The sequence below is a fragment of the Thalassophryne amazonica genome, chromosome 10 (genome assembly GCF_902500255.1).
Source record: "Thalassophryne amazonica chromosome 10, fThaAma1.1, whole genome shotgun sequence".
Classification (NCBI taxonomy): Eukaryota; Metazoa; Chordata; class Actinopteri; order Batrachoidiformes; family Batrachoididae; genus Thalassophryne; species Thalassophryne amazonica.
Window position 1 is genome coordinate 59,365,827 of NC_047112.1, and position 25,778 is coordinate 59,391,604.

Genomic DNA, 25,778 nt, shown 5'->3' on the forward strand with positions numbered 1-25,778 from the left:
TGCAAAATTGTATCATAATTACACAGAACTTAACCAGCATTGCTGATGCCATAAACAACTTCTACAAATATTTCTCTTTTTTAAAGTATGCTATTTTTTATTTTAAATGATCCCATCTTCAACTTATCCCACACAGTCTCCACTTCTGTACTCCAATCACGCACATCTCTGTGGCAGCCTCACGCTGCATCTTTTCACGATTTTAGAAAACAATTATTTCTTAAACTTTGACCTTAACCTTTAGATAATATTTGACTAATATTGTCAATTTATTTTCACTGACCTGCCTCCAAATGACCCAAATATCATTAAAAATATTTGTGGTTCCACTCATTTTTGTGCCCATGAATTTCAGATCAGCTCTGGTAGCACTGATGTAGGTATGAAGGTCTCATTCTAAACTTATACTAGAGCACCACGCTCGTAGAGTGCAGACCTCCGCCAACACTAGTTTCCAATTCCACAGATTTTTACCTTGAAAAAATATTTCATTTATTCAATTTAGTTTGTGCACTCAAATCAAAGTTTTTTGTGATGTTGGGGGTTTTTTTTTTTTTTTCAACTTTCAGTTTCTGAATTCTTTTTCAGATAATTTTCACAGAACATTTCAATTTATTTTCATTTATATAGGGCCAAATCACAACAAAGTTGCCTCAAGGCACTTCACACAAGTAAGTTCTAACCTTACCAACCCCTAGAGCAAGCACACAGGCAACAGTGGTAAGGAAAAACTTCCTCTGATGATTTGAGGAAGAAACCTCAAGCAGACCAGGTGCAAAGGGGTGACCCTCTGCTTGGGCCATGCTACCAACACAATTGACAAAAAATTTACAAAACAAATATACAGGAAATTTTGCCAGTGCCTAGGAGAGGAGGGTTGCAGAAATAGACACCCACTCACATCTCTGGATGGAGCCGCACCTCAAACAAAGAGAAAGAAAAAAACAGAATCATGCATTGGAAAGACAACAAATACAGTATTATTTGTCAGCACTAAGCAACAAGAAAAACAGAAGAAAACACTGGTGATCGCCGGCCACTAGCCCTAAGCTTCACTAACAGACCCAGACTTTAGATAAAGTTGAGTCTGTGGCCCACTCCATTTCCGAATAAAATTCATTTAAAAGGGTAAACAGCATAGTAATATACTATGCCAGTATTCTAGCCATATGAAAGGGAAAACAAGTGCGTCTTAAGTCTGGACTTGAAAGTCTCTACAGAATCTGACTGTTTTATTGATGCAGGGAGATCATTCCACAGAACAGAGGCATGATAAGAGAAAGCTCTGTGACCCGCAGACACCCTAGGGACACAAAGTAGTCCTGCACCCTAAGAACACAGAGCCGATACGTAGGGTTTAATCAGGTCAGCTAAGTAGAGAGGTGCCAGTCCATGAACAGTTTTACAGGTTAGTAGCAGGACATTAAAATCTGATCTCACAGGGACAGGAAGACAGTGAGGAGACACCAAAATGGGTGTAATGTGGTCAAACTTTCTGCTTCCTGTCAAAAGTCTGGCAGCAGCATTTTGAACCAATTGGAGAGCCCTAATGCTGGACTGTGGTAAACCAGAAAATAGAACATTGCAGTAGTCCAATCTAGAAGAAACAAATGCATGAATCAGGGTCTCCGCATCAGTCACAGACAGGATGGGATGAATCTTCGCTATATTTTGCAGGTGTAACCAATGTTATCTCTGCTATGCCCAATTTGTCATTGCTTTTTTGCACCTGGTTTCCGACTGATAACTGGAAGTCAAACAAATGGGCATAAAATTGGAGTCCCCATCCAATTTGGTGGTGGTGTAGGTAAATCCATAACAGAAAAATGAGAGTGATTGAGCCACATTTGATTGAGATATAATGCAAAATGTACAGTCCTGATCAGATCTGGATCAAATATTGTCAGGCGATTGTGAGTGTCAGTCTGCACCTCACTTTCAAATATGAGAGCGATTGGGACATGTTTGGTTATGATATAATGTAAAATATACATTAAATGAGGTTTTAATGGCCACAAAATCTATACCCCAGATCAGAGGCAGATCAAACTGTTGTCAGTTGATAAAGGATGCCATCCTACATAACACTTTAATATATGAAAGAAATCTTTTTTGGCAGATTTATGAATTTTTGAAAATTTGTTCAATGTTAAAAGATAAGGATTTTTTGCTGATTTTGACCTTTGACTTATGACCTTGAAAACCGAAGCAGTTCTTGCCCATCAGGATATAAATCCTCTGTAAAAATGTCATAATGATATATGAAAAATTGTGGGGTCCAAGCTATTCACAGACTGACAAACAAACAAACTGGCGAAAACATAACCTCTGCCCAACTTTGTTGCCAGAGGTACAAAACAGACCAGATACTCTAATGAAAAGATGCTATGAATGCTGTCTTTCTTAAATTCTACACACTGTGGCTTTAAATTGTTGGTGTTGGTGATAAAACTTCCATTTTTATTCCAACAAAAGAAAAATGTGAATTTATTTATTTTATGAGGAAAAAAAAGTCTGATCAATTATCAAGTTAAAACTGAGTGTATATATATATATATATATATATATATATATATATATATATATATATATATATATAAACTTTTCAATCAATAACAGTAAAACCATAATTACATACAACCCAAATTTATAAGAAATTGTAGGAGACCACTTTCTTAAATTTTAAAACAAATGTAACTTTGAAGGTGAAAAGTGGAAGCGTTAAGAGTTGTATCTCGGTGTGAAGAAGGCCAGAAAGACTCACTCACTCATCTTCAACCGCTTACCCAGAACCGGGGCGAGGACTGACCGTAATTTCTATCCAAAATAAAAATAGAAAATCCACTCATGCTCACATTTATTACAAAATTTGCTGGAAATACAAACATGAGAGGACACCTTATTGTCAAATCAACTATCAGCTGTTTTAATAAAAACATACAATAAATATTCAGTTAAAAAATATGATTGTGGACACATTTATGTTACATTTTCATTACAATTCAAATACTGTTACATTGGCAATTTGTCTTGCAAAATTATGGACCGTATCATTTATTGCTGTAAAATGCATATTCAGTGAGGTTAGTACCCACAGGAGGCCAGAAATGTGCCGTTAAAATGGTGTTTGAGGTTTAGTCTGAGCAGAGAATCATCCATCTGTTATTGGGAGGAGTTCAAGTGACAATACCAGTTCTCCTGCTGGTTTCCAATCCAATAAAAGCAGACTATGGCTTGAAGAGAGTAAGCATTATGGTAATGTGACATTTTACCTCTGGCTGACCTTGCCCTTCACCCAAATGATCAACCTCTGGCTGAACTTGTCAGAGCAGTTCTGGAAACCATCTAAGTGAGTGCCACATTTGGTATGAATCAGGTTGAAAGTCAAAATGCCTTTGTCAGAATGAATTCTTTAAAGATGTACAGCCTTTGGGTTTTTACCCAAAGCCATCAAATATAGCCATAGGGTATTACGAAAACTTTGCGTCCATCCGTCTGTGCTCAGCATAACTCCAGTCGTATGACTGCTATAGTAAATATTTCACCTCATGAAATATTTGTACCATTGAACTCATAAACATTCATTATTTGTATTATATATATATATATATATATATATATACACACACACACACACACTGCACTGGGATTCCAATTAAACAGCTGCAAATTATAAAGAAGACAATACTCAAATGCTCTTTCGGCTGAGGGTATTTTAGTGTTGCGTTCTATTTTAAGATTTAAATCATAAAAACACTTTTGTTTGACAGCAGTATCATTGTATTTATGAATATTTAAATAAGGGATCCATGACATTGCCAATATGATCAAAATTCACATCATCTGCAAATGATTAATAAATAGTTCTCCTGAAGGGAAAAATTCAAATGGACAGATGGCAAGTTTTGAACTACACTCAGTAGCCACCCATACAATTTATGACAGAGACCATAGCAATGTCATAGATCATGTGGGAGTTCCCCGACTTGTGAAGGGATGCTGGGAAGCGCAAGATAACAGCCAATCAGAGTAGAGAGGCACAGTGACACCAGCTGGCTGCTTGCTCAAACAAAATAATTTAACATGTTGGAGAATGCTCCAAAACAGCTTATTTCTGAATAAATCTAATATGTGTCTCTTATATTTTGTAAAAATGATCAATAAATAAACAGTCCTAAATCCAAAAATGCTGTTTTTGTAACCAGAAAACACCTCTAAAGTGATTTACAAGATATCTTGCGGCCATTAGCGTGCATGCCCCGTGTACTTGCATCATGCAAGGTCAAAGGTAACTTCTGGTAATTTCAAAACCTTATGCATGTGTACACGCACTTCCTCCTGCAAATGGCATTAAAAGGAAAATAAAATATTCCTTATGGAATTCCCCCCAGGTAAATATGTTCTCTTCATTAAAATGAACTGTAATTTTGCAACACGTTTCAAAAATAAACCAATCTTATACTGCTTAGATTTTGTCAGTTTTGTGAAATTTGAAAAGCCATACAACTTTAAGGGTAATTTTGGGGTCAGTCTTCACTGATATAGCAAGTTTAGCTGAAATAAAGAAAAGGACGTGGAACCTCACTCGGGCAATTCCAGAACCCTACTCATGTGTACCATGTTTGGTGGACATCAGAGTGAAAAACTTAAAATTTACCTTCAATGACCTTCTCCCCAATGATTGACCTTTGCCAAATTTGACCTCACCTGGGCGATTCCACTTACAGTGTGACGATGATTATTATTTTGAAATAAATGTCCACCTTGCAGCTGCCTCTTTGTTCAGGGTCACCACAGCGGTGCCAAGTACAGGTCCACATTTGTCACAAGTTCTCCACTGGATTCCTTTCCTGACGCAACGAGTGTTACCTGGAGAAATACACACACTTCCTAAGAGGTCTCCAATCCAAGTACTAGTCAGGACCTACCACCCTTCACTTCTAGGATCCAACGCGATCAGGTGCACAGAAAGCAGAGTGTCTGCTGCCTTTGTTTATTTTAATATATTGCTTTATTAAAATTTATATGTACATATGTTTGATCAACTCTGAAAAAATACCAGTTGAATGACTGAAAACATGATGTTTGTCACACTGCCATGTGGTTATGGTGGTTTTGAGTACCTGTGTACTTACTTAAGGCTAACACCTCACAATAATTTGCAAAGTATTTTCATGATCATACAGTACGTTTATATAATTTGATTCCAAAGAGATCTAGAATGTTGTTTCTGTAAACAGATCAGAAGCTGCAGCAGTCTGAGGTCATGATGAATTGCAGCAATGACCTTAAAGAAAGAAATGTGTTTTTTAAGTTTTATTTTTGTATTGATTAGGCACTGATTGATATATATTGGAGGAATGTTCAGAGAAAACATGTTGTCGAGTGTGTATTGGGACGTATATAGTAACGCTGTGAGTTGGGATGTTCTGCTTTTCATTTGTGGTCAGCCTTTTTAAAGATTTATGTTTGTGTATGTGAACATTGAGGTGTGTAAACAAGATGAACCTCACAAACCGCTCAGCGATCACATTCTCCACACCCTCAAACTAATCACATCTGTCCGTCTGCTGTTCCTACGTAGTTCATTTGGCTAATTCAGTCTGGACGTGAGATGATCAGCAGGACTGGGAGTCCTCTGCTGCTGCAGGAAGAGTTTGTTGCATGTAATCTAATAAATAATCTCACCGGAGACGTGCAGGTCCTCTGAGGCCACATGGGTGTTACTGCACCAGCGATGGCTCTGAAACAGTGTCTGCAGCCCAACATCAGCTCGCTGCCCACTGAGGCCAGAAGCACCGAGCCTTCTTGAGGTGTGTGTTCAGAGTGGAGTGTCTTTATGTGTGATGTCGTACGGCGTGAAGGTGATGGTGGCGGGCAGCTGAGTGACCATACTGCTGTTGGACAGCAGCTCGTCCAGCACATGGCTGTCCCTCATGCTATTAGTGTAAAACAGATTTCTGTGGGCTGTTGTGGGGGAATTTCTGCGAGTGCTGCCGACTTGTTTTGAGTAATTCAATATCCGCCGAAACAGAGACCTCCGGAGGAGGATGTAGATCCAGGGGTCCAGGATGGGGTTAACCGAGGCAATTCGGATGGCAGCCAGATCAGCTTTGTCATCCAGTTTCTGCATTAACTGGTTGGCAAACACTCGGACCTTAAAAAAAAAAAAAGAAAAGACATTGTCACTGTTATCAGGAGAGTGGGTGAGATTAGATGTGGGGTATATGAGGAGAAGGATGCTGAGGATGGAACCATCAGGCAGGTGGAGAAGACGAAGGTGAAAGAGGAGGTTCATGGATGTGATGAAAGAGGACATGCAGTTGGATTGTGTGGTAGAAGAAGGTGCAGAGAAGAGCGTGAGATGGAGAAGGATGACCTGCTGAGGTGACCCCTCACAGGAGCAGTCCAAAGAAGAACAAGAAACAAATTTTCATTTTGCAGTAATCTGGATCAATTAATGCATTTTTAAAACCGTTTTTCACTTTAAATCCAAGGTTTTATTTCTACATGTCACAAGCATAAAAAATGAATAACAACGTTAACATTAACCCCATGATAACTTACATAAAGCATTTAAACAAACTATAACAACTGTCTCAATACAGGCAGCATATTCACAGAAAAGATCATTAAATCACAGAAGCACAAGTTTGCATATAACTAACAGAAAGATTATGATTTTGTCAGGATTTTTTAAATACTAATATGTAAATATTTATTGATATGTATTTAATATTATACACTTGTAATGACATAACCTACAGTACAACATTAATAACACATTTGAGAAGCATTTGGTTAAAAGGTTTTGTCACCATTCCTGTTTGTGATATTCATGGACAGGATATCAAGGTGTAGTCACGGGGGGAGGAGGGTTACCACTTTGGTGGGCTCAGGGTCTCATCACTGCTTTTTGCAGATGATGTGGTCCTGTTGTCTTCATCAGCCTGTGACCTGAGTGTGAAGCGGCTTGGATGAGGATCAGCACCTCTAAAGCTGAGACCATGGTTCTCAGCGAGAAACCTATGGGTAGAGAATGAGGTCTTGCCCCAAGTGAAGGAGTTCAAGTACTTCCAGGTCTTGTTCATGAGTGAGGAGTCAATGGAGTGTGAGATTGGCCAGAGAATGAGGCTGTTGTGAAAAGGGAGCTGAGCCAAAAGGTGAAGCTCTCAATCTACTGGTCAATCTTTGTTTCTGCTCTCATCTATAGTCATGAGGGTTGGGTCATGACCGAAAGAACTAGATCACGGGTACAAGTGGCCGAAATGGGTTTCCTCAGGAGGGTGGCTGTTGTCTTCCTTAGAGATAGGGTGAGAAGCTCGGTCATCCGTGGGGAGCTCAGAGTAGAGCCGCTGCTCCTTCATGTTGAAAGGAGCTAGTTGAGGTGGTTCAGGCATCTGGTAAGGATGCCACCTGGGTACCTCACAAGGGAGGTGTTCCAGGCACATCCAGCTGGGAGGAGACCCCGGGGAAGACCCAGGCCTAGGTGGATAGATTATATCTCCACACTGGCCTGGGAACACCTTAGGAACCCCCAATCAGAGGTGGTTAATGTGACCTGAGAAAGGGAAGTCTGTGGTCCCCTGCTGGAGCTGTTGCCCCCACGACTCGAACCCAGATAAGCAGCTGAAGATGAGTGAGTGAGTGAGTAAAAAGTTTCAAAACAGAACCAAAAGCATATGGCAGCTTGGTTCAATGTGGTTCTAAAAACCACATGTGACCTTTCACCTTGAGTGCACCTTTATCTGGTTGCAAATTACATGTTAATTGAATTACTCTGCAACCCCCCCCCCCCCCCACCCCCAAAATGCTGTTCTCCATGCAACTGTTCAGAATGACTTCTTTTGTCAGAAGTTATAGGTCAAGCTCAAATGTAGGAAAAGATCCATCCCGCAGGATAATGCTGAACTTGTCAAAAAGGAAACACACACACACAACAACAACAACAACAGCAAAAAACATGATTCTTCAGCATGTGATGAACTTTTTTTTTTACCTTTGACTGACCTTCATCTTTAAAACTCAAACACCCACCACACAGTTTTGTCACACAGAACCAAAACTCACAGTAAATTGTTCTTTATAACTTTTTAAAGTGGCCTTTTTTCTTTGATTTCAAAGTAATATTTGATTATGTGCCTAAAACAGTCATTAAACAGCTCTTATTACCTAATTCAGTTATATATAATGTTTTCGCCACTCGGTCACTCGGGAGGAGCTTGGAGTCAAGCCACTGATATTCCATGTTGAAAGGAGCCAGTTGAGGTGGCTCGGGCATCTTTTCCGGATGCCCCCTGGACGCCTCGCTGGAGAGGTGTTCCGGGCACGTCCCACTGGGAGGAGGCCCCAGGGAAGACCCAGGACATGCTGGAGAGACTACGTCTCTCAACTGGCTTGGGAACGCCTCGGGGTTCCCCCAGAGTTGCTGGGAGAGGTGTGTGTGGATCGGGAGGTCTGGGCGGCTTTGCTTGAGCTGCTGCCCCCACGACCCGACTCCGGATAAAGCGGAAGAAAATGGATGGATGGATGGATGGATGGATGTTTTAGCCCCTGTTTGTTTGTGATGGGGGGTGATCGTCTAGTGGTTAAGCGTTGGGCTTGAGACCAGAGGATCCTTGGTTCAAACCCCAGTCTGACCGGTCGGCTGCAGCAAGGTCCTTAATCCCCTAGTTGCTCCCGCTGTGTAGTGAGCACCTTGCATGGCAGCACCCTGACATCGGTGTGTGATAACTGCAAAGCGCTTTGAGCTTCTGATGCAGATGGAAAGTACTGTATAAATGCAGTCCATTTACCATTTTGTTTGCGAACAACCTGAGTGCACAATCTTTCGTAGATCCTTATGAATTTTTTTTACATAGGATTCATATCCTGATAGGCAAGAACTGATTAAATTTTCAAGGTCAAAGGTCAAAGTCCCCCAAAAATCTTGGAAAATTAGAAAAGTCCCTATCCTTTAACTAGGGTTGGGTATCGAGAACCGGTTCTTTTCGGGTATTGTTAAGAAATGATTCCATCCACCGACATCAATAGCCTTTTTGCTTGACGAATCCCTTATCAGTCCTTCAGAGCAGCCATTGTTTTTGGGGGTGTTTGTCGGGAAAATGATCATGTCTCTATGTTGGTTACAGAACCCCTGCAGGGTCTGTAATCAACCGTTTCTGCAGCTCTTCTTTGAAGCTTGAAGCAATGAAGCATGACTCGCTGCTTTGTTGGTTCTTTGTTTTATTTCGCTTTATCTTAATTTTTCCCCGCTAAAACCCTAAAGAGCATATGTCTGTGACTAATTTTTACCTTTGTATGTTAAACTGACCTGTTATGGTCTGCTGAAACAGTTGATAGATGTATTTTATAACTTAAAAACAGGACCAATGCTAATGCATTAGCATGTCTATGGCATTTTCAATGTTAAGCTGTTGGCATATCAGCACATTTGTGTGCATTTGTTGTTTGTATAATAATTAATGGCTCAGCATTTGTTGTCATAAAAGAGTCAAATGTATTACAAATTGTAATATTTTTTACATTTATTTTTGTTTAGATATTAATAATAATAATAATAATAATAATAATAGCAACAACAACAATAGTAATAATAACTAATAATGCTACAATACAGTTTTAGAGAAAGAGACAAAAAGAACCTGATTAAAAACACAACTGTTGTATGGTTGGGGGTGCCTGGCTGTCTTTTGTTTCTGCCTTCTGTTTCTGTCTTTTGTTTTTCCTTCCAGGTGGCACGCGTTTAGGACTGAGTGGCTGTGTGGCTGAGTTATCAGGACCTCACCCTGATCACCTGAGGCTGATCATGTGCAGCTCGTCAGGACTCACAGCTGTGGTGCATCTACACGGATTGGAGCATGGTGGCATTTAAGTCTGGAGTACACAGTGTGTATTTGCCAGAGACTCGACCTTGTGACCAGACGGGTGAGATCGTCGTCTTGAGAGCCATCTCATCATTATGGATGCAGAGACCGTCCAGGTTTGATGCCATGGTCTGTGAAAGAGGAGGGGGTGAGGTCTCACGCTCGTCAGCACACTTCCTGAGGTACGTTAGGTTTTGTGACTAACATAAGTACAGTCAGTAAATGTGGTGTCCCTCACACCTTATTATATTGAGCTGTTATGTTAGTCGTTTGATCAGCTTGCACTGCAGTTGAGAATGTGAACTGGGTGTTCCATGCCTGCAGGGTGGGAAGCTGATTAGTGATTAAGCCAGGAAGTGTTTGCTGTTTATGTACACCTTTGAGTGGTCTCTGTGTGTGGAGTGTGGACTTACATGATGGTTTCTTCTTTCACAGACTCGGTTTGTCGCAGCCACCTGGGGGTTGTCGGCGGGGTCCTTGGGTCCGAACTGGTTCTGGCTCCGGACCGTTTGTGCTGCTAGGAGTGCACTGCTAATCCACCTCGCCAGACCGCGCACTTATTTGTTTGTACTTTTTTCACATCACTGTTATGTTATTAAATTCAGTTATCCTTTGTACCGTGCTCTGCTTATTTTATACTGGGTCCTTCAAACGCTGGTCGGTTCTCCGTCCTGCGTCCGACACATAACAACAACAGAAAATATAAAACCAACTAACAATGAACATAAATATAGAAATAAATAACTGTTTCCTGTGAACACCTAGTGACACCTCCACTTCATCCCTGTTTTATTTAAGTTTAATGACAATTTGTTTTGGTCAAACCATATTTTCAATTTGTTAATTTCTTCAGTGATTTCCTCCAGAGCTATCTGCCAAGATAAAAAACTGCTGCATCCTAGTAAGAGCAGAATACTACTGGAATGAATTTGAATAAGGAAAGTTGGGGATTTTTCTCACCAAAATGGATGCTGCACTCACTGCAGTTTATTGTCTGGAATAGCCCCAGACAAACAAACTGCAATCGATCAAAACATTTTTTTCCTCCCAAAATGAGACATCCTGCACTGACATGCAGCAGCAGGCTGAGCTCAGCTCAGAGGTATGGAGAAACATTCATGCCAAAATGTCTGAAAGGAAATGCTTTTGACAAAAACTACCAATTTGTTTATTTTTATTTATGTCCAGAGATCAAGGATACAGTGACCAGTTTCATAATTATTTACTTTAAGACTCAATAAAATGTTGTTGACATAGAAAACCTGTAAAGCCTACTTTTAGTACACAGAAAATTCACAAGAGGTATCGATAAGGGAATCGATAAGGAATCGGATCGATAAAGCAGAATTGATAATGGCATCAATATCGATAAAATCTCATCAATACCCATCCCTACCGTTAACATTGAACAAATTTTCAAAAATTCATAACTCTGTCAAAAAGATCAAATTTCTTTCATATTTGAGAGCATTATGTAGGATGGTATCCTTTATTGAGTAACAAAGTTTAATCCAGATCTGATCCAGATTACAGATTTTGTGGCCATTTAAATTTAACATTGAAAACCCCATTTAATGTATATTTTAGATTATATCTTAATCAAACATGCCCCAATTAGTCTCATATTTGAATGTGAGGTGCAGACTGGCACTCACTATCACCTGAAAAAATTTGATCCAGATCTGATCCAGATTGTGGATTTTGTGGACATTTGAATTTAATACTGAATGTAGAGATTTGGTGTACATTCAAGATTCAAGATTCAGAGCTTTTATTGTGATATGCACAGTAAAGAAACATGTTTCCCTGTGCAATGAAATTCTTACTTTGCTGCCCAAACTGGATGCCCAAATATATATATATATATATATATATATATATATATATATAATATAAATAACTAAGTAGAATAAAATATCTAAATATACGTGGGGGGAAAAAAATAACATAAAATAAGCATGCTGATAAGAACAATAGAATATAACAAGAAATGTAAAAAATTTTTTTTAATAATGTAATAAAAATAAATATACACTGTAAGAAGGGAAATATAAAATATGCTTGTGTGATGGCCTACATCATATGTACATGATAGTGCATCAGTGTGCAACATTCACTGTTTTGTGCAACATTCAGCAGTAAATGGTTTTGTGCAATTTAGTGCAATTGAGCCAATGGATTCAAGTTAACAGGTATTGTAGTGCAATAGAATTAAGTGCCCATAATATAGTAAAGTGTCCAATAGGAGATAAAGTAACCAGTGAGGGGGGGGCTCTGTCCTTTGGGGGGGGGGGGGGGGTCAGCTGTTTAACCCTCGGGGGTCCGAGGGCATTTTTTGGACAGTTCACTTGCCTGGCATAAATGTTTTATTATTGCTGTCAACAGCTCTCCCTGCATCCCACAATCAAGTTTTATGTCTCTTTTTTTCAGGACAACCTGTGCTTTCAGAATATATATGTTTTGTTGTGTTTTATAAGTGTACTAAAGGTTTACAATCAAAAATAGGCAAGGAAAAAATAAAGCGAAAAATAATTGTCCACACACATTTATTCAAGACACACAGCAAACTATAATAAACAACTGTTTTGACACTTTATAAAGGTAATTTGAGGGCTTGTGTGAAAGACTGCGCAACAAAAAGGTTCAAACAATAAACACAAATGCACATTTTAAACAATATATACAAAATGGTCTATGTGTTTTGTTGTCCATTGATATGGTAAACAGTGCTTTATGCAGAGAAAGCAACAGAGTTATCCAGTAACATTCACATGCAAACTAGTGGAGCAATCCTGATAGTTACACACTCTTTGTTTGAGCACGTGAGATTGTCATCAGAGGCTCTCCGTCTGCTTTCACTTTCGCTGTGCGTAATGGCGCAGTATGTACTAATAGTATGTACTCAGTGGAGCACCTAGGGGGCTATTCAAATGGGCCAACTAGTAACACATCACTCCTGAAAACGATCTTTGGCTTTTCACGTGAGGTAAATCTGCCCTACGATTGGATTTTGGAAAACCATGTGACGGTGAACCAATTCGGATTGGACACTTACATTGTGCATGTCATCACACAGCTTCTATGAGGAGTACAAAGATGGCCGATGGCTGGCTCAAAAGTCCGCGGAGTTAACTTTTCAGCAAAAAAAAAGTAAGTTTCTATCTCATATCATTAAAAAGTTATTTATAATTTAGTAAAGCTTGGTCTTAGCCATCGTATATGACGGCGTCGGCCCCAGAGGGTTAACAGTCTAATGGCTGTGGGAAAGAAGGAGTTCTTGAACCTGGTGGTTCTGCATCTCACAGTCCTGAACCTGCGGCCTGAGGGGAGGAGTGTGAATTGTCCATGTTTGGGGTGAGTGGGGTCTTTGATGATGGAGACAGCTCTCCTGTGGACTCTGTGGTGGTAGATGCTCTGCAGAGAGGGTTGTGGGGTCCTGGTGATCTTAGACGCAGTCCTTATCACTCTTTGCAGGTGTTTGCGGTCCCACACAATAGAGCTGCCGTACCACACAGTGATGCAGGTGGTCAGGACTGACTCAATGATGCAACTGTAGAAGTTGTTGAGGATCTTGGGTGCCATGCCAAATTTCCTCAGCCTCCTCAGGAAATACAGCCGCTGCTGACCCGCTGCATTATATCTCAGTCGTCACTCTCATTTTTCTGTTATGGATTTACCTACATCACCAAAATTGAATGGAGGTTCCAGTTTTTTGCCTGTTTGTCTTCCAGTGGTGGCCAAGTGGTTAATGCACTTGGTTTCAGTTCAGAAGGCTCCAGGTTCAAATCCCACCCCTGCCACATTTCTCCATGTAATGTGGAGTTGCGTCAGGAAGGGCATCCGGCGTAAAACCTGTGCCAACTCAACATGCAGCTCCACCTTGGATTTGCTGTGGCGACCCCGAGTGCAAACAAGGGAGCAGCCGAAGGGACTTACTTTTTGTCTTCCAGTTATCAGTCACAAACCAAGTGCCAAAAAAGCAATGACAAATTGTGCCTAGCAGAGATAGCCAATGTTCTGTGAAAATGATCTGATAAAGAATTCAGAAACCGGAAAAGGTGAAAAAAGCCTAACACCACAAAAAAATTTTTGATTCAAGTGCATGAACTAAATACATACTGCTGACATTTGATCACATCTAACTTAGCTTATGAAAAGCCACTTCTAACTTGACTCGGACCTTGAAAATTTTTTCCGAGGCTGAATTTTGTGAAATTGGAGCTCTAGTTTGTATTGTATTTGCTTCAACACTCCGCTTTACGTGCTCCAACCCACTGCCGTGAGAGTGGGTTGATGCTGCATGTGCAGCCATTCATCTTGTCAGCTGTATGGAAAAAGTGAAATGTTGGATGGCTAGAAATTTTCTTTGCCTAAATGACAACCACAGGTGCATCTAAAAAAAAACTAAAGAAGACCATGCCTTTTGGATTGCTGCACCAAAACTGTGGAATGTCTTTGCCACTAAGGTCTTCACCATCTGTAGGTGTTTTTAAATTTCATTGAAAAAGCATTTGTTGTCTCGAGCTTTTGAGATGGCTTAATTTCTGTGGAAATTTGATTTTATTGGCTGTTGTGGTCTTAGGTGTTAAATATGATTTATATTTATTATTTTTACTCAACATTATGATCAGCATTGTTTGAATTTCCTTTTTGTTATTGTGATTTCAGTCGTCCACCAGTTTATTGGCTTTTTTGTAAATGTGCCATAAATGGACTTGACTTGAGTTTATACTTACTCCTGTATCTTTTTTTAGTAAAAGTAAAAAGTGCAACCAGAAACACACACACACACACACACAAGGTCAGGCTGGACTCACCACTAAAGGAGCCGAACAGGCCAGAACCACGGCGGAGGTCATCACCAGCACTGCGATCATTTGCGTCTCTGCGGCCGAGGACAGCGCCCTCCAGCGCTCCCGAACGCTGGCTCTGAAGACGCACCGGTGCGCGCTCCTCCGGCGCATCAGCAGCAGCGCGCCGCACACCAACAGGTTGAGCAGGATGGTTCCCAGGATGAGCACCAGGCTGACGGAGCCGTAAAGGAAGGAGTACACGGCGGCCGGAGCTTCGTGCGTCGTCCAGTCGATGAAGCACCAGGTGCTGGTCGGCTGCAGCTTGCTGCTCGCCATGCCCATCATCGGGAGGCTGCAGAAGAGGACGTGACTGACGTAAATGAAGAAAAGGAACTTCCGCGCAAAGCAGCGGTCCACTCCCCACCGCAGGTACGTATACGGGCAGCAGATCGCCAAGTAGCGCTCCGCGGCCATGGCGCAGATGATGCTCAGTCCGGTTAGACCGAAAAACAGCAACACGAAAGACTGGAAGTCGCACAGGCGCTGGTCTTGAAGCACGTGCTGGTCGCGGTAGTTGGCGATGATGAGAGGACTGGCCAGACACGTGCCCAGCAGGTCTGTGACCGCCAGGCCGCACACCAGCGTGTAGAACGCAGAGGATTTTCGCTCCATCTTCGACACTGACAGGACGATGATTGCAATTAAATTTCCCACAGCGCCGCCAACAAACATTAAAATGGGCAAAGTGATGGCCGTCTCCATGCCGCTTGGGTAAGAATGCTGAAGAAGCGTGTGGTTTGTGGAAACGGAGCCGTGCGTAAAGTTGGCGCTTTCCATCGTCGGATGCTTCCACACGGAGCCGTTTGCTTATGAGGCTTCCAGTGATCCGCCGTGAGCTTCTGGGTGTATTTTCTCTGGAGCTCTCTGAAGTCAACAGAGTTGTGGCCCCTGCGGAGGGGGTGGATTCCAAAAGATTTTTACGCACAGCCTAGAGAGCAAGGCAGGCGGAATATTTCAAACATACTGCATCATAGAGTCCCTGGCGGGAAGGATGAGCTTCAGTTATGAGGAAATAGATATGTCTTTATCCGTCAGTCCTTAGTTTCCTCCCCATGTCATGTTTGCCAAATGTTGCTGTCATCACATCCGTGCATAATGTCTGTGATGGGCTCTCAGAGGTCAAAAAGAGAATGTTTTCTCCCAGTTAAAAAAAGAAGCATATCTGGATGGAGACAGCAGACCTGCATCACGTGCTCTTAAGAGCTCAAGTGTCACTTTCATCAACTTTCATGTACTCACACAAAAACATTGGGCACTTTATCTCCAAAATCATTCCAGCTCAATCCAAACCTGCTACAGACACACAGCACCTTTTGCTATGTATTTGGGATAAAAAGGTCAAAGATTAAGACAAGCAAGTCATGTAGTCCACTCCAGAAAATGAAGGTAGTTCCACCAACACATCCCATGGTGAAGGTTCTGTTGCTATATGCAGATGTGGGTTTGATTCTGTTGTATCAACAGTTGTGGTCTGGTGCAACTGAAAAGAGTACTCTGCCAGAAGGCACGTGGGAGACTAAAGCCTTGATCTACTCCGTTTTCTTGTATGAAAGTCCTCTATTCCAATCCACCATGAAGCTGACTGCTGGTACAATAGACAAAGGCTGTACTCATATAGACTCATAAATCTATAACTCCTTCAAAGTTGTCACTGGTGTCTTGGTGGCTCCCCTCACTTGTCTCCTTTTTGCACACTCCAGACAGATTTGCCATACAGTACTACAGAAATGCAGTTTGTATTTAATGATTGACGTAGATGAAATCCAAGACATATTCAGTGACTTGAAAATGTTCATGTTTGCATCCTCTGGCTCAAGAGCCCTTGTTCCCAACCTGTGGTCTGACTCTGGTGTCGTCAGAGACCACAGATTTTTGGGGAAACTACAGATATTAGCTACCAACACTGAACAATGGATGTTAATTCCATTCTGGACTCACACTCCATTCCAGCAGAGGGTGGTAAATCATCTATATATTAAAAGCAAAGTAGCGTCTGTGTACGTGTATGCGTGCATGCGTGATTTTATTACAAAAAAACTGAAAATATTGCCACTGTGGTCCATTTAAAAGTCAAATGGCAAAAAATAAATAATAATAGTGTGTATATGATAACAAAAACCCAAACAATTTATAAATACATTAAGACAGTAAATTAACAATAAAATTATATAATTAACAGGCAATAAAAGGGTTGAGTTCTTCCTCTTAAAACAGTTGAGGTTCTAAAAACATTCTGGATTCATCCATCATTCCAACTCATTGAATCTTTGAATAATTTATTACCACCCTTGAAAAATGTCAGCTACCTATTTTATAAACTCTACCCAGTCTAGAGCCCATGGATCCCCACGGGCAACACGCTAGTAAAATTATATATGTGCTAAAGAGAGAAACAAAAAAATAGAATGAATTAATTTATTCATTTGTGGTGTGTGTGTGTGTGTGTGTGTGTATTATCAAAAAAAAAAAAAAAAATCAAAATACAAAAACAGCTTGACGGATTTTCACCAGACATGGTAGGAATATTTTTTAGGTTAGTATCTCCACACATATGGAACAGGTTGGCCAAAGGTCAAGGTCAGCAACCAATAGCTATAAAACAAAAACAATGGAGCTAGAGATTTCATTAAAAGGTCATATTGATCAGTAAAATATTTGTGATTGTTATATTTCATAATGCAGTCATATAATAATAATAATAATAATAATGACTGACTCCACTATGTGTGGCACACAGCGCCTCTCAGCTGACTGCAGACTGTCAGCTGGACGTGACCATCCATGCAAGGTGTCAAATTAAAAACACAGACAGACAGATGCAGGACAAACACATAATACATACATTAAATTAAACTCACAGAACAAAGCAACAGAGAGTGAGCCTTTTTGTTCTGTGAGCTGCGAGGTCCGCTGACAGAGGTGGGCATGTCCCCCTGCGACGTGCAGCTGTTCAGATATCTGTGCACGCAACTCACAGCTCAGGAACACCTGTACTGGCTTGTAGGATATTAAGTCGCATAACTACAGCATGACACATGGGCGTCGGCATGCTGTCCTCGCGTGGAAATAAATTAAAACACATATTGCTTCAGCTGACCACTGCACCAGTGCACTGCAATGCTGGTGAATATCGTGCCATGCAGGAAATCACCCCACAGGACGCCACCATGTTTTTTCAGTTATTACAGTGCTTTTTTGTCGTAATTAACGACTTCTTCTTTCTCTACATCTTCTAATTTCTCTTTTTTTAATATGTTTATCTTCTTGTTGATTTTAGGCATTTTACGTTCCTGTTATAAGACAGTGATGGTAGTGTCGTGGTAAAGTTTGTCTGTTAATCAGAGCTTTTGTAAATTGCAGGTTCGAATCCCGCGGGTGGCATGTATTTTTAATTTTTTGTTTCTCCATAGCGTGATGTGGTTCTACACATTCCAGCTTTTTTTTCTTTATTTCTTTTTCACCACATTGGCGGCGCGATGTTGTTCCATACGTACCAGCTGGTTTTTATTTTTTCCACAGCAGCTGCGCGATGTGGTTCCACACACTCCAGCTGCTCGCACTGTGTTCGTGCACGTGCACCAGTGTCAACGTAACCGTCACCGGTATGTCGTGCACACCTGTGCGACCATGCATCCCTCACGACAGCAGGTGGAATGTTTCGTGGTTCTCCATTTTGTGTTTGATTCGCGGATTTTCTTCCGTTTTCTGCGTCTTTCGTGTTATGTGTGAAGGGGCCCATAGTGATGTTGCTTGGTGTGTTGTTGCCGTCACGGTTTTCCTTTATATCCAAAGTTGAAAACACAGCTTGATCCCAAACAGAGGTGACTGTAAACGGTTGTGAGCAGCGAACATGTCAGTGCACTCAGCCCACACAGACTCCAGCCATCACTCATCAATTCCACCAGGACTTTTGTTTACAATGACAAGCAGCAGTGAGGGATCTGTGTCTGCCAGCAAACCTTAAAAGACAAACCACAGGGCCGTCTTACGAGGCAAGCAGCTGCTCATCTCTACTGCAGACACTAAAAACATCAACCCACTTAAGACGTGCCAGTGACCTCCGGAATGTCCTCAAGCTCACAGTGAATCATGGCACGTCCAGGCTGTCTGCCTGGTTTCCAGAAAGTTACAAAGGTAATGCATTTAAAATGACTTACAAACATCTGTAGTTTCAACAGTGACTGAGAATATTTTGTGCCTATAAAAGGTACTTACTAGCAGTCTTTATTTTCTATTTATTTTATACCGGTGTCTATAGTTTGTTATGACCTCAAACTAGCGAATCTACAGTTGAGTTCAAAATAATAGCACTGTGTTTAAAAAAGTGAGCTTTTATTTCCACACACGCAAATGCACTGGGAACACTGCACATTTTATTCCAATTCAAAACAGAAAAAAAAAACCCAAAAAACAGATGAAACATCCATTCATTCATCTTTTTTTCATTCATCTTCAACCACTTATCTGGGATCGGGTCGTGGGAACAACAGCAAGAGCAGCGGACCCCAGACTTCCCTTTCCCGGGCCACATTGACCACCTCTGACTGGGGGATCCCGAGGCGTTCCCAGGCCAGCGTGGAGATATAATCTCTCCATCTAGTCCTGGGTCTATCCCGGGGTCTCTTCCCAGATGGACGTGACTGGAACACCTCCCTAGGGAGGCACCCAGGGGGCATCTACTCTCAGCTCCCCATGGATGACCGAGCTTCTCACCCTATCTCTAAGGGAGACACCAGCCACCCTCCTAAGGAAGCACATTTCAGCCACTTGTACCTGTTCTTTTGGTCATGACCCAACCATCATCACCATAGGTGAGAGTAGGAATAAAGATTGACCAGTAGATCGAGAGCCTCGCCTTTTGGCTTAGCAACCTTTTCGTCGCAATAGTATGGTAGCGCGAATGCAACACGGCCCCTGCTGTGCTGATTCTCCAGCCAGTCTCACACTCCATTGTCTCCTTACTCGTGAATGAGACCCCGAGGTACTTCAACTCCTTCACTTGGGGCAAGACCACATTCCCTACCGGAGTAGGCAATCAATCAGTTTCCTGCTGAGAAACATGACCTCAGACTTAAAGGTGCTGATCCTCATCTCAGCAGATTGGTACACGCAGCTGTGTACCAATCCAGTGAGTGTTGGAGGTCACAGGTCGATGAAGCCAACAGGACCACATTATCTGCAAAAAGCAGTGTTGAGACCCTCAGCCCACCAAACTGGAAACCTTCCTCCCCCCAACTACGCCTTGATATCCTGTCCATGAATACCTCAAACAGGATTGGTAACAGGGCGCAGCCCTGGCGGAGGCCAACCTCCACTGGAAACGAGTCTGACTTGCTGCCGAGCACCCGAACACAGCTCTCGTTTTGTGAGTACAGAGATTGGATGGCCCTGAGAAGGGACCCCCTCATTCCATACTCCCACAGTATCTCCCGGGGTACCTGATCATACACCTTCTCCAAGTCCACAAAATTCATGTAGACTGGATGGGCATACTCCCAGGCACCCTCCAGAATTCCGGTTGTTCCATGACCACGATGGAACCCGCATTGTTCCTCTTCAATCAGAGGTTCGGCTATCAGTTGAACCCTCCTTTCCAGCACCCTGGAGTAGACTTTACCAGGGAGGCTGAATAGTATGATGCCCCTGTAATTGTCCCCCTTTTTAAAAATGGGAACCACCAGCCCAGTTTGCCACTCCTTAGGCATTGTCCCAGACCGCAACGCAATGTTGAAGAGACGTCTCACCCAAGACAGTCCCTCCACAACCAAAGCCTTCAGCATTTCTGGACGGATCTCATCAACCCCTGGGGCCTTGCCACTGCAGAGTTGTTTGACTACCTCAGTGACTTCCACCAGGGAAATTGATGAAAATTCTTCATCAGCTTCCAGCTCTGCCCCTACTATAGAGGGCCCTCTGGTCTGATGCAGGAGTTCCTCAAACTGTTCCTTCCAGTGGCAGATTACATCCTCAGTGGAGGTCAACAGAGTCCCATCCTTACTGTAGACAGCTTGGATGGTTCCCATTTTCCCCTCCTGAGGTGCCTCATGATCTGCCAGAAGCACCTTGGTACCAACCGAAAGTCCTTCTCCATGGTTGCTCCGAACTCCTCCCACACCCGCTGCTTTGCCTCCCCCACAGCAGATGCTGCTGTCCTTTGGGCCTGTTGGTACCTTGCAACTGCCTCCGGAGTCCTCCAAGGTAACATATACTGGAAGGACTTCTTCTCCTTCCCTGACCACCAGTGTCCACCACAGTGTTCGAGGGTTACCTCTCTTTGAGGCACCTAAGACCTTCCTGCCACAACTCCCTGCTGCAGCTTCAGCAATAGAAGCTTTGAACATTGCCCATTCTGGTTCAGTGCCCCCAACCTCCACAGGGATGCTAGAAAAGCTCTGCCAGAGGTGTGAGTTGAAGATCTGTCGGACAGTGGGCTCCTCCTGATGTTCCCAGTTCACCCGCACTATCTGTTTGGGCTTACTAGGTCTGGCCAAATCCTCCCCCACCCTCTGATCCAACTCACCACCAGATGGTGATCAGTTGACAGCTTTGCCCCTCTCTTCACCCAAGTGTCCAGAACATGGGGCCTCAGATCAGATGATACAATCACAAAATCGATCATTAATCTTTGGCCTAAGATGCTCTGGTACCATGTACACTTATGAGCATCCTTATGTTCGAACATGGTGTTCGTTATGGGCAGTCCATGACTAGCACAGAAGTCCAGTAACAAACGACCATTCAGATTTAGAGGCCATTCCTCCCAATCATGCTTCTCCAGGTGTCTCTGTCATTGCCCACGTGTGCGATGAAGTCCCCCAGCAGAACAATGGCATCCTACACCGGAGCCCCATACAGGACTCCATTCAGGGACTCCAAGAAGGCTGAATACTCCAGACTACTGTTTGTGTGTATGCACACAAACAACAGTCAGAGTCCTCCCGCCACCTGAAGGTGCAGGGGTAAACTCCTATCGGGGTAAACTCCAATGTAGCGGCGCTCACCCGGGGACTCGTGAGTATCCCCACACATGCCAGGTGCCTCACACCCTGGGCAACTCCAGAGAAGAATAAGTTCCAACCCCTATCAAGGAGAGTTGTTCCGGAGCTGACACCAGCGGTTCCCCCTGCAGGTGGTGAGCCCACAGGGTGGAGATAAAAGGTCCAAGTTGCCTTTTCGGGCTGTGCCTGACTGGGCTTCTTGGTAAGCCCATTCACCAGACACTCACTGACGGGCCCTACATCCAGGCCTGGCTCCAGACGGGGGCCACGGGCTTCCTCCGAGTCACATTTCTTTTGCCTCATTTTGTCGTTCTGTGGTGTCTTGTGAACCATTCTTAGTCTGGCCTCTTGACTGAGACCAATTTCCTATGGGAGACCCTAGCAGGAGCACAAAGGCTCCATACAACACAGCTCTCAGGTTCATAGCAGCACACAAACCTCTCCAGGTGATGGTTCCCGGAGAGGACAGACAAAACAGTAAAACGCTAATCAAGTTCTCCAGTGCACAGTAGAGAAGCTTGAATCTTTGACTGGACTGGGTTGCTTGACGTGAGGACGTGTCGCTTCAAATCACAAAAGCTTCCTCAGCTAAAATTCTTGCTCTGGTAGTCTGACTTCTGTCTTGACTCTTGTAGAGAAGAATAAATCAGAAGCCAACAAAAGCTGTAGTTTTTAACCTAACCAGACCCCTCCTACCAAGAGGCCGACTGCTATAGGCTAGTGACTAAACAATAGCTCTAATTAGCACCTATTGTGCGCTAGTTAGCACTCTCCTAATGATGGGATGGAAGCCTCCCCTGATGGCTCCCTTGACGACTCTCCTGATGACGTGAATGACTCATTACCATGAACAAAAGACTGAAACTGCTTTGACCTGAGTACCCCATTGTAAACAGGGGACAAAGCGTGTCTGAGACCCGCCCCCCGGTTGAGGCTGGGTTTCAACTGTTTTACAAAGAATGCTTCCTTGACACCTCTCTCAAACCATTTCTTCTCTCTGGCTAAGATTTTAACTTCCTTGTCCTCAAACGTGTGGTTAGTGTCTTTCAGATGGAGATGAACTGCAGACTGAGGTCCACTGGCGACCTCTCTGCGGTGCTGGTATAGCCTCTTGTTTAAAGGTTGCTTAGTCTCACCTATGTAGTGTTCATTACAGTTTTCCTGACATCTGATATACACTACATTGCTCTGTTTGTAACTAGGGATCCTGTCCTTAGGGTGAACTAATTTCTGTCACGTCATCAGGAGAGTCGTCAAGGGAGCCATCAGGGGAGGCTTCCATCCCATCATTAGGAGAGTGCTAACTAGCACACAATAGGTGCTAATTAGAGCTATTGTTTAGTCACTAGCCTATAGCAGTCGGCCTCTCGGTAGGAGGGGTCTGGTTAGGTTAAAAACTCCAGCTTTTGTTGGCTTCTGATTTATTCTTCTCTACAAGAGTCAAGACAGAAGTCAGACTACCAGAGCAAGAATTTTAGCTGAGGAAGCTTCTGTGATTTGAAGCGAAACGTCCTCACGTCAAGCAACCCAGTCCAGTTGAAGATTCAAGCTTCTCTACTATGGAAACCACCTGGACAACTGAGAGCCTACACAGAAACATTCTCCAGTGCACGTTTCCAGTGCACGTTGGCCTCTGCCAGGGCTGCCCTTTGTCACCGGTTCTGTTCATTATTTTTATGGACAGAATTTCTAGGCGCAGCCAGGGTGTAGAGGGGGTCTGGTTTGGGAACCACAGAATCTCGTCTCTGCAGTTTGCGGACGATGTGGTTCTGTTGGCTTCATCAAATCAGGACCATCAGCGTGCACTGGGGCGGTTTGCAGCCGAGTGTGAAGCGTCCGGGATGAAAATCAGCACCTCCAAATCCGAGGCCATGGTTCTCGACCGGAAAAAGGTGCTTTGCCCTCTTCAGGTCGGTGGAGTGTCCTTGCCTCAAGTGGAGGAGTTTAAGTATCTCAGGGTCTTGTTCACTAGTGAGGGACGGATGGAGCGTGAGATCGATAGACGGATCGGTGCAGCATCTGCAGTGATGCGGTCGCTGTATCGGACCGTCGTGGTGAAGAGAGAGCTGAGTAGGGGGGCAAAGCTCTCGATTTACCGATCGATCTACCTTCCGATCCTCACCTATGGTCATGAGATTTGGCTCATGACCGAAAGAACGAGATCGCGAGTACAAGCGGCCGAGATGAGTTTCCTCCGCAGGGTGGCTGGGCGCTCCCTTAGAGATAGGGTGAGGAGCTCAGTCACTTGGGAGGAGCTCGGAGTCAAGCCGCTGCTCCTCCACGTCAAAAGGAGTCAGCTGAGGTGGCTCGGGCATCTTTTCCGGATGCCCCCTGGACGCCTCGCTGGAGAGGTGTTCCGGGCACGACCCACTGGGAGGAGGCCCCGGGGAAGACCCAGGACACGCTGGAGGGACTACATCTCTCGGCTGGCTTGCGAACGCCTTGGGGTTCCCCCGGAGGAGCTGTGGGAGGTGTGTGTGGATCGGGAGGTCTGGGCGGCTTTGCTTGAGCTGCTGCCTGCGCGACCTCGGACCTTGAAAATTTTTTCCGAGGCTGAATTTTGTGAAATTGGAGCTCTAGTTTGTATTGTATTTGCTTCAACACTCCGCTTTACGTGCTCCAGCCCACTGCCGTGAGAGTGGGTTGATGCTGCATGTGCAGCCATTCATCTTGTCAGCTGTATGGAAAAAGTGAAATGTTGGATGGCTAGAAATTTTCTTTGCCTAAATGACAACCACAGGCGCATCTAAAAAAAAAATTAAAGAAGACCATGCCTTTTGGATTGCTGCACCAAAACTGTGGAATGTCTTTGCCACTAAGGTCTTCACCATCTGTAGGTGTTTTTAAATTTCATTGAAAAAGCATTTGTTGTCTCGAGCTTTTGAGATGGCTTAATTTCTGTGGAAATTTGATTTTATTGGCTGTTGTGGTCTTAGGTGTTTAATATGATTTATATTTATTATTTTTACTCAACATTATGATCAGCATTGTTTGAATTTCCTTTTTGTTATTGTGATTTCAGTCGTCCACCAGTTTATTGGCTTTTTTGTAAATGTGCCATAAATGGACTTGACTTGAGTTTATACTTACTCCTGTATCTTTTTTTAGTAAAAGTAAAAAGTGCAACCAGAAACACACACACACACACACAAGGTCAGGCTGGACTCACCACTAAAGGGGCCGAACAGGCCAGAACCACGGCGGAGGTCATCACCAGCACTGCGATCATTTGCGTCTCTGCGGCCGAGGACAGCGCCCTCCAGTGCTCCTGAACGCTGGCTCTGAAGACGCACCGGTGCGCGCTCCTCCGGCGCATCAGCAGCAGCGCGCCGCACACCAACAGGTTGAGCAGGATGGTTCCCAGGATGAGCACCAGGCTGACGGAGCCGTAAAGGAAGGAGTACACGGCGGCCGGAGCTTCGTGCATCGTCCAGTCGATGAAGCACCAGGTGCTGGTCGGCTGCAGCTTGCTGCTCGCCATGCCCATCATCGGGAGGCTGCAGAAGAGGACGTGACTGATGTAAATGAAGAAAAGGAACTTCCGCGCAAAGCAGCGGTCCACTCCCCACCGCAGGTACGTATACGGGCAGCAGATCGCCAAGTAGCGCTCCGCGGCCATGGCGCAGATGATGCTCAGTCCGGTTAGACCGAAAAACAGCAACACGAAAGACTGGAAGTCGCACAGGCGCTGGTCTTGAAGCACGTGCTGGTCACGGTAGTTGGCGATGATGAGAGGACTGGCCAGACACGTGCCCAGCAGGTCTGTGACCGCCAGGCCGCACACCAGCGTGTAGAACGCAGAGGATTTTCGCTCCATCTTCGACACTGACAGGACGATGATTGCAATTAAATTTCCCACAGCGCCGCCAACAAACATTAAAATGGGCAAAGTGATGGCCGTCTCCATGCCGCTTGGGTAAGAATGCTGAAGAAGCGTGTGGTTTGTGGAAACGGAGCCGTGCGTAAAGTTGGTGCTTTCCATCGTCGGATGCTTCCACACGCAGCCGTTTGCTTATGAGGCTTCCAGTGATCCGCCGTGAGCTTCTGGGTGTATTTTCTCT

General features: G+C 43.7%; 1 protein-coding gene across 2 annotated transcripts; it reads right to left on the reverse strand.

The window, feature by feature from the left end:
- Positions 1 to 5,169: 5,169 nt before the first annotated feature.
- LOC117518821 (prostaglandin E2 receptor EP4 subtype-like) lies at positions 5,170 to 25,778 on the reverse strand. Of its 2 annotated transcripts, none has more exons than XM_034180061.1 (2): positions 24,887 to 25,778; positions 5,170 to 6,157 (listed from the first exon to the last, which is right to left on the reverse strand). In XM_034180061.1, the coding sequence occupies exons 1-2, from the start codon at positions 25,697 to 25,699 to the stop codon at positions 5,822 to 5,824; spliced, it is 1,149 nt and encodes a 382-aa protein (XP_034035952.1). In that variant the 5' UTR covers positions 25,700 to 25,778; the 3' UTR covers positions 5,170 to 5,821. The 2 variants fall into 2 exon arrangements, with proteins under 2 accessions (XP_034035952.1, XP_034035953.1); XM_034180062.1 differs by lacking the exon at positions 24,887 to 25,778 and adding an exon at positions 14,684 to 15,572.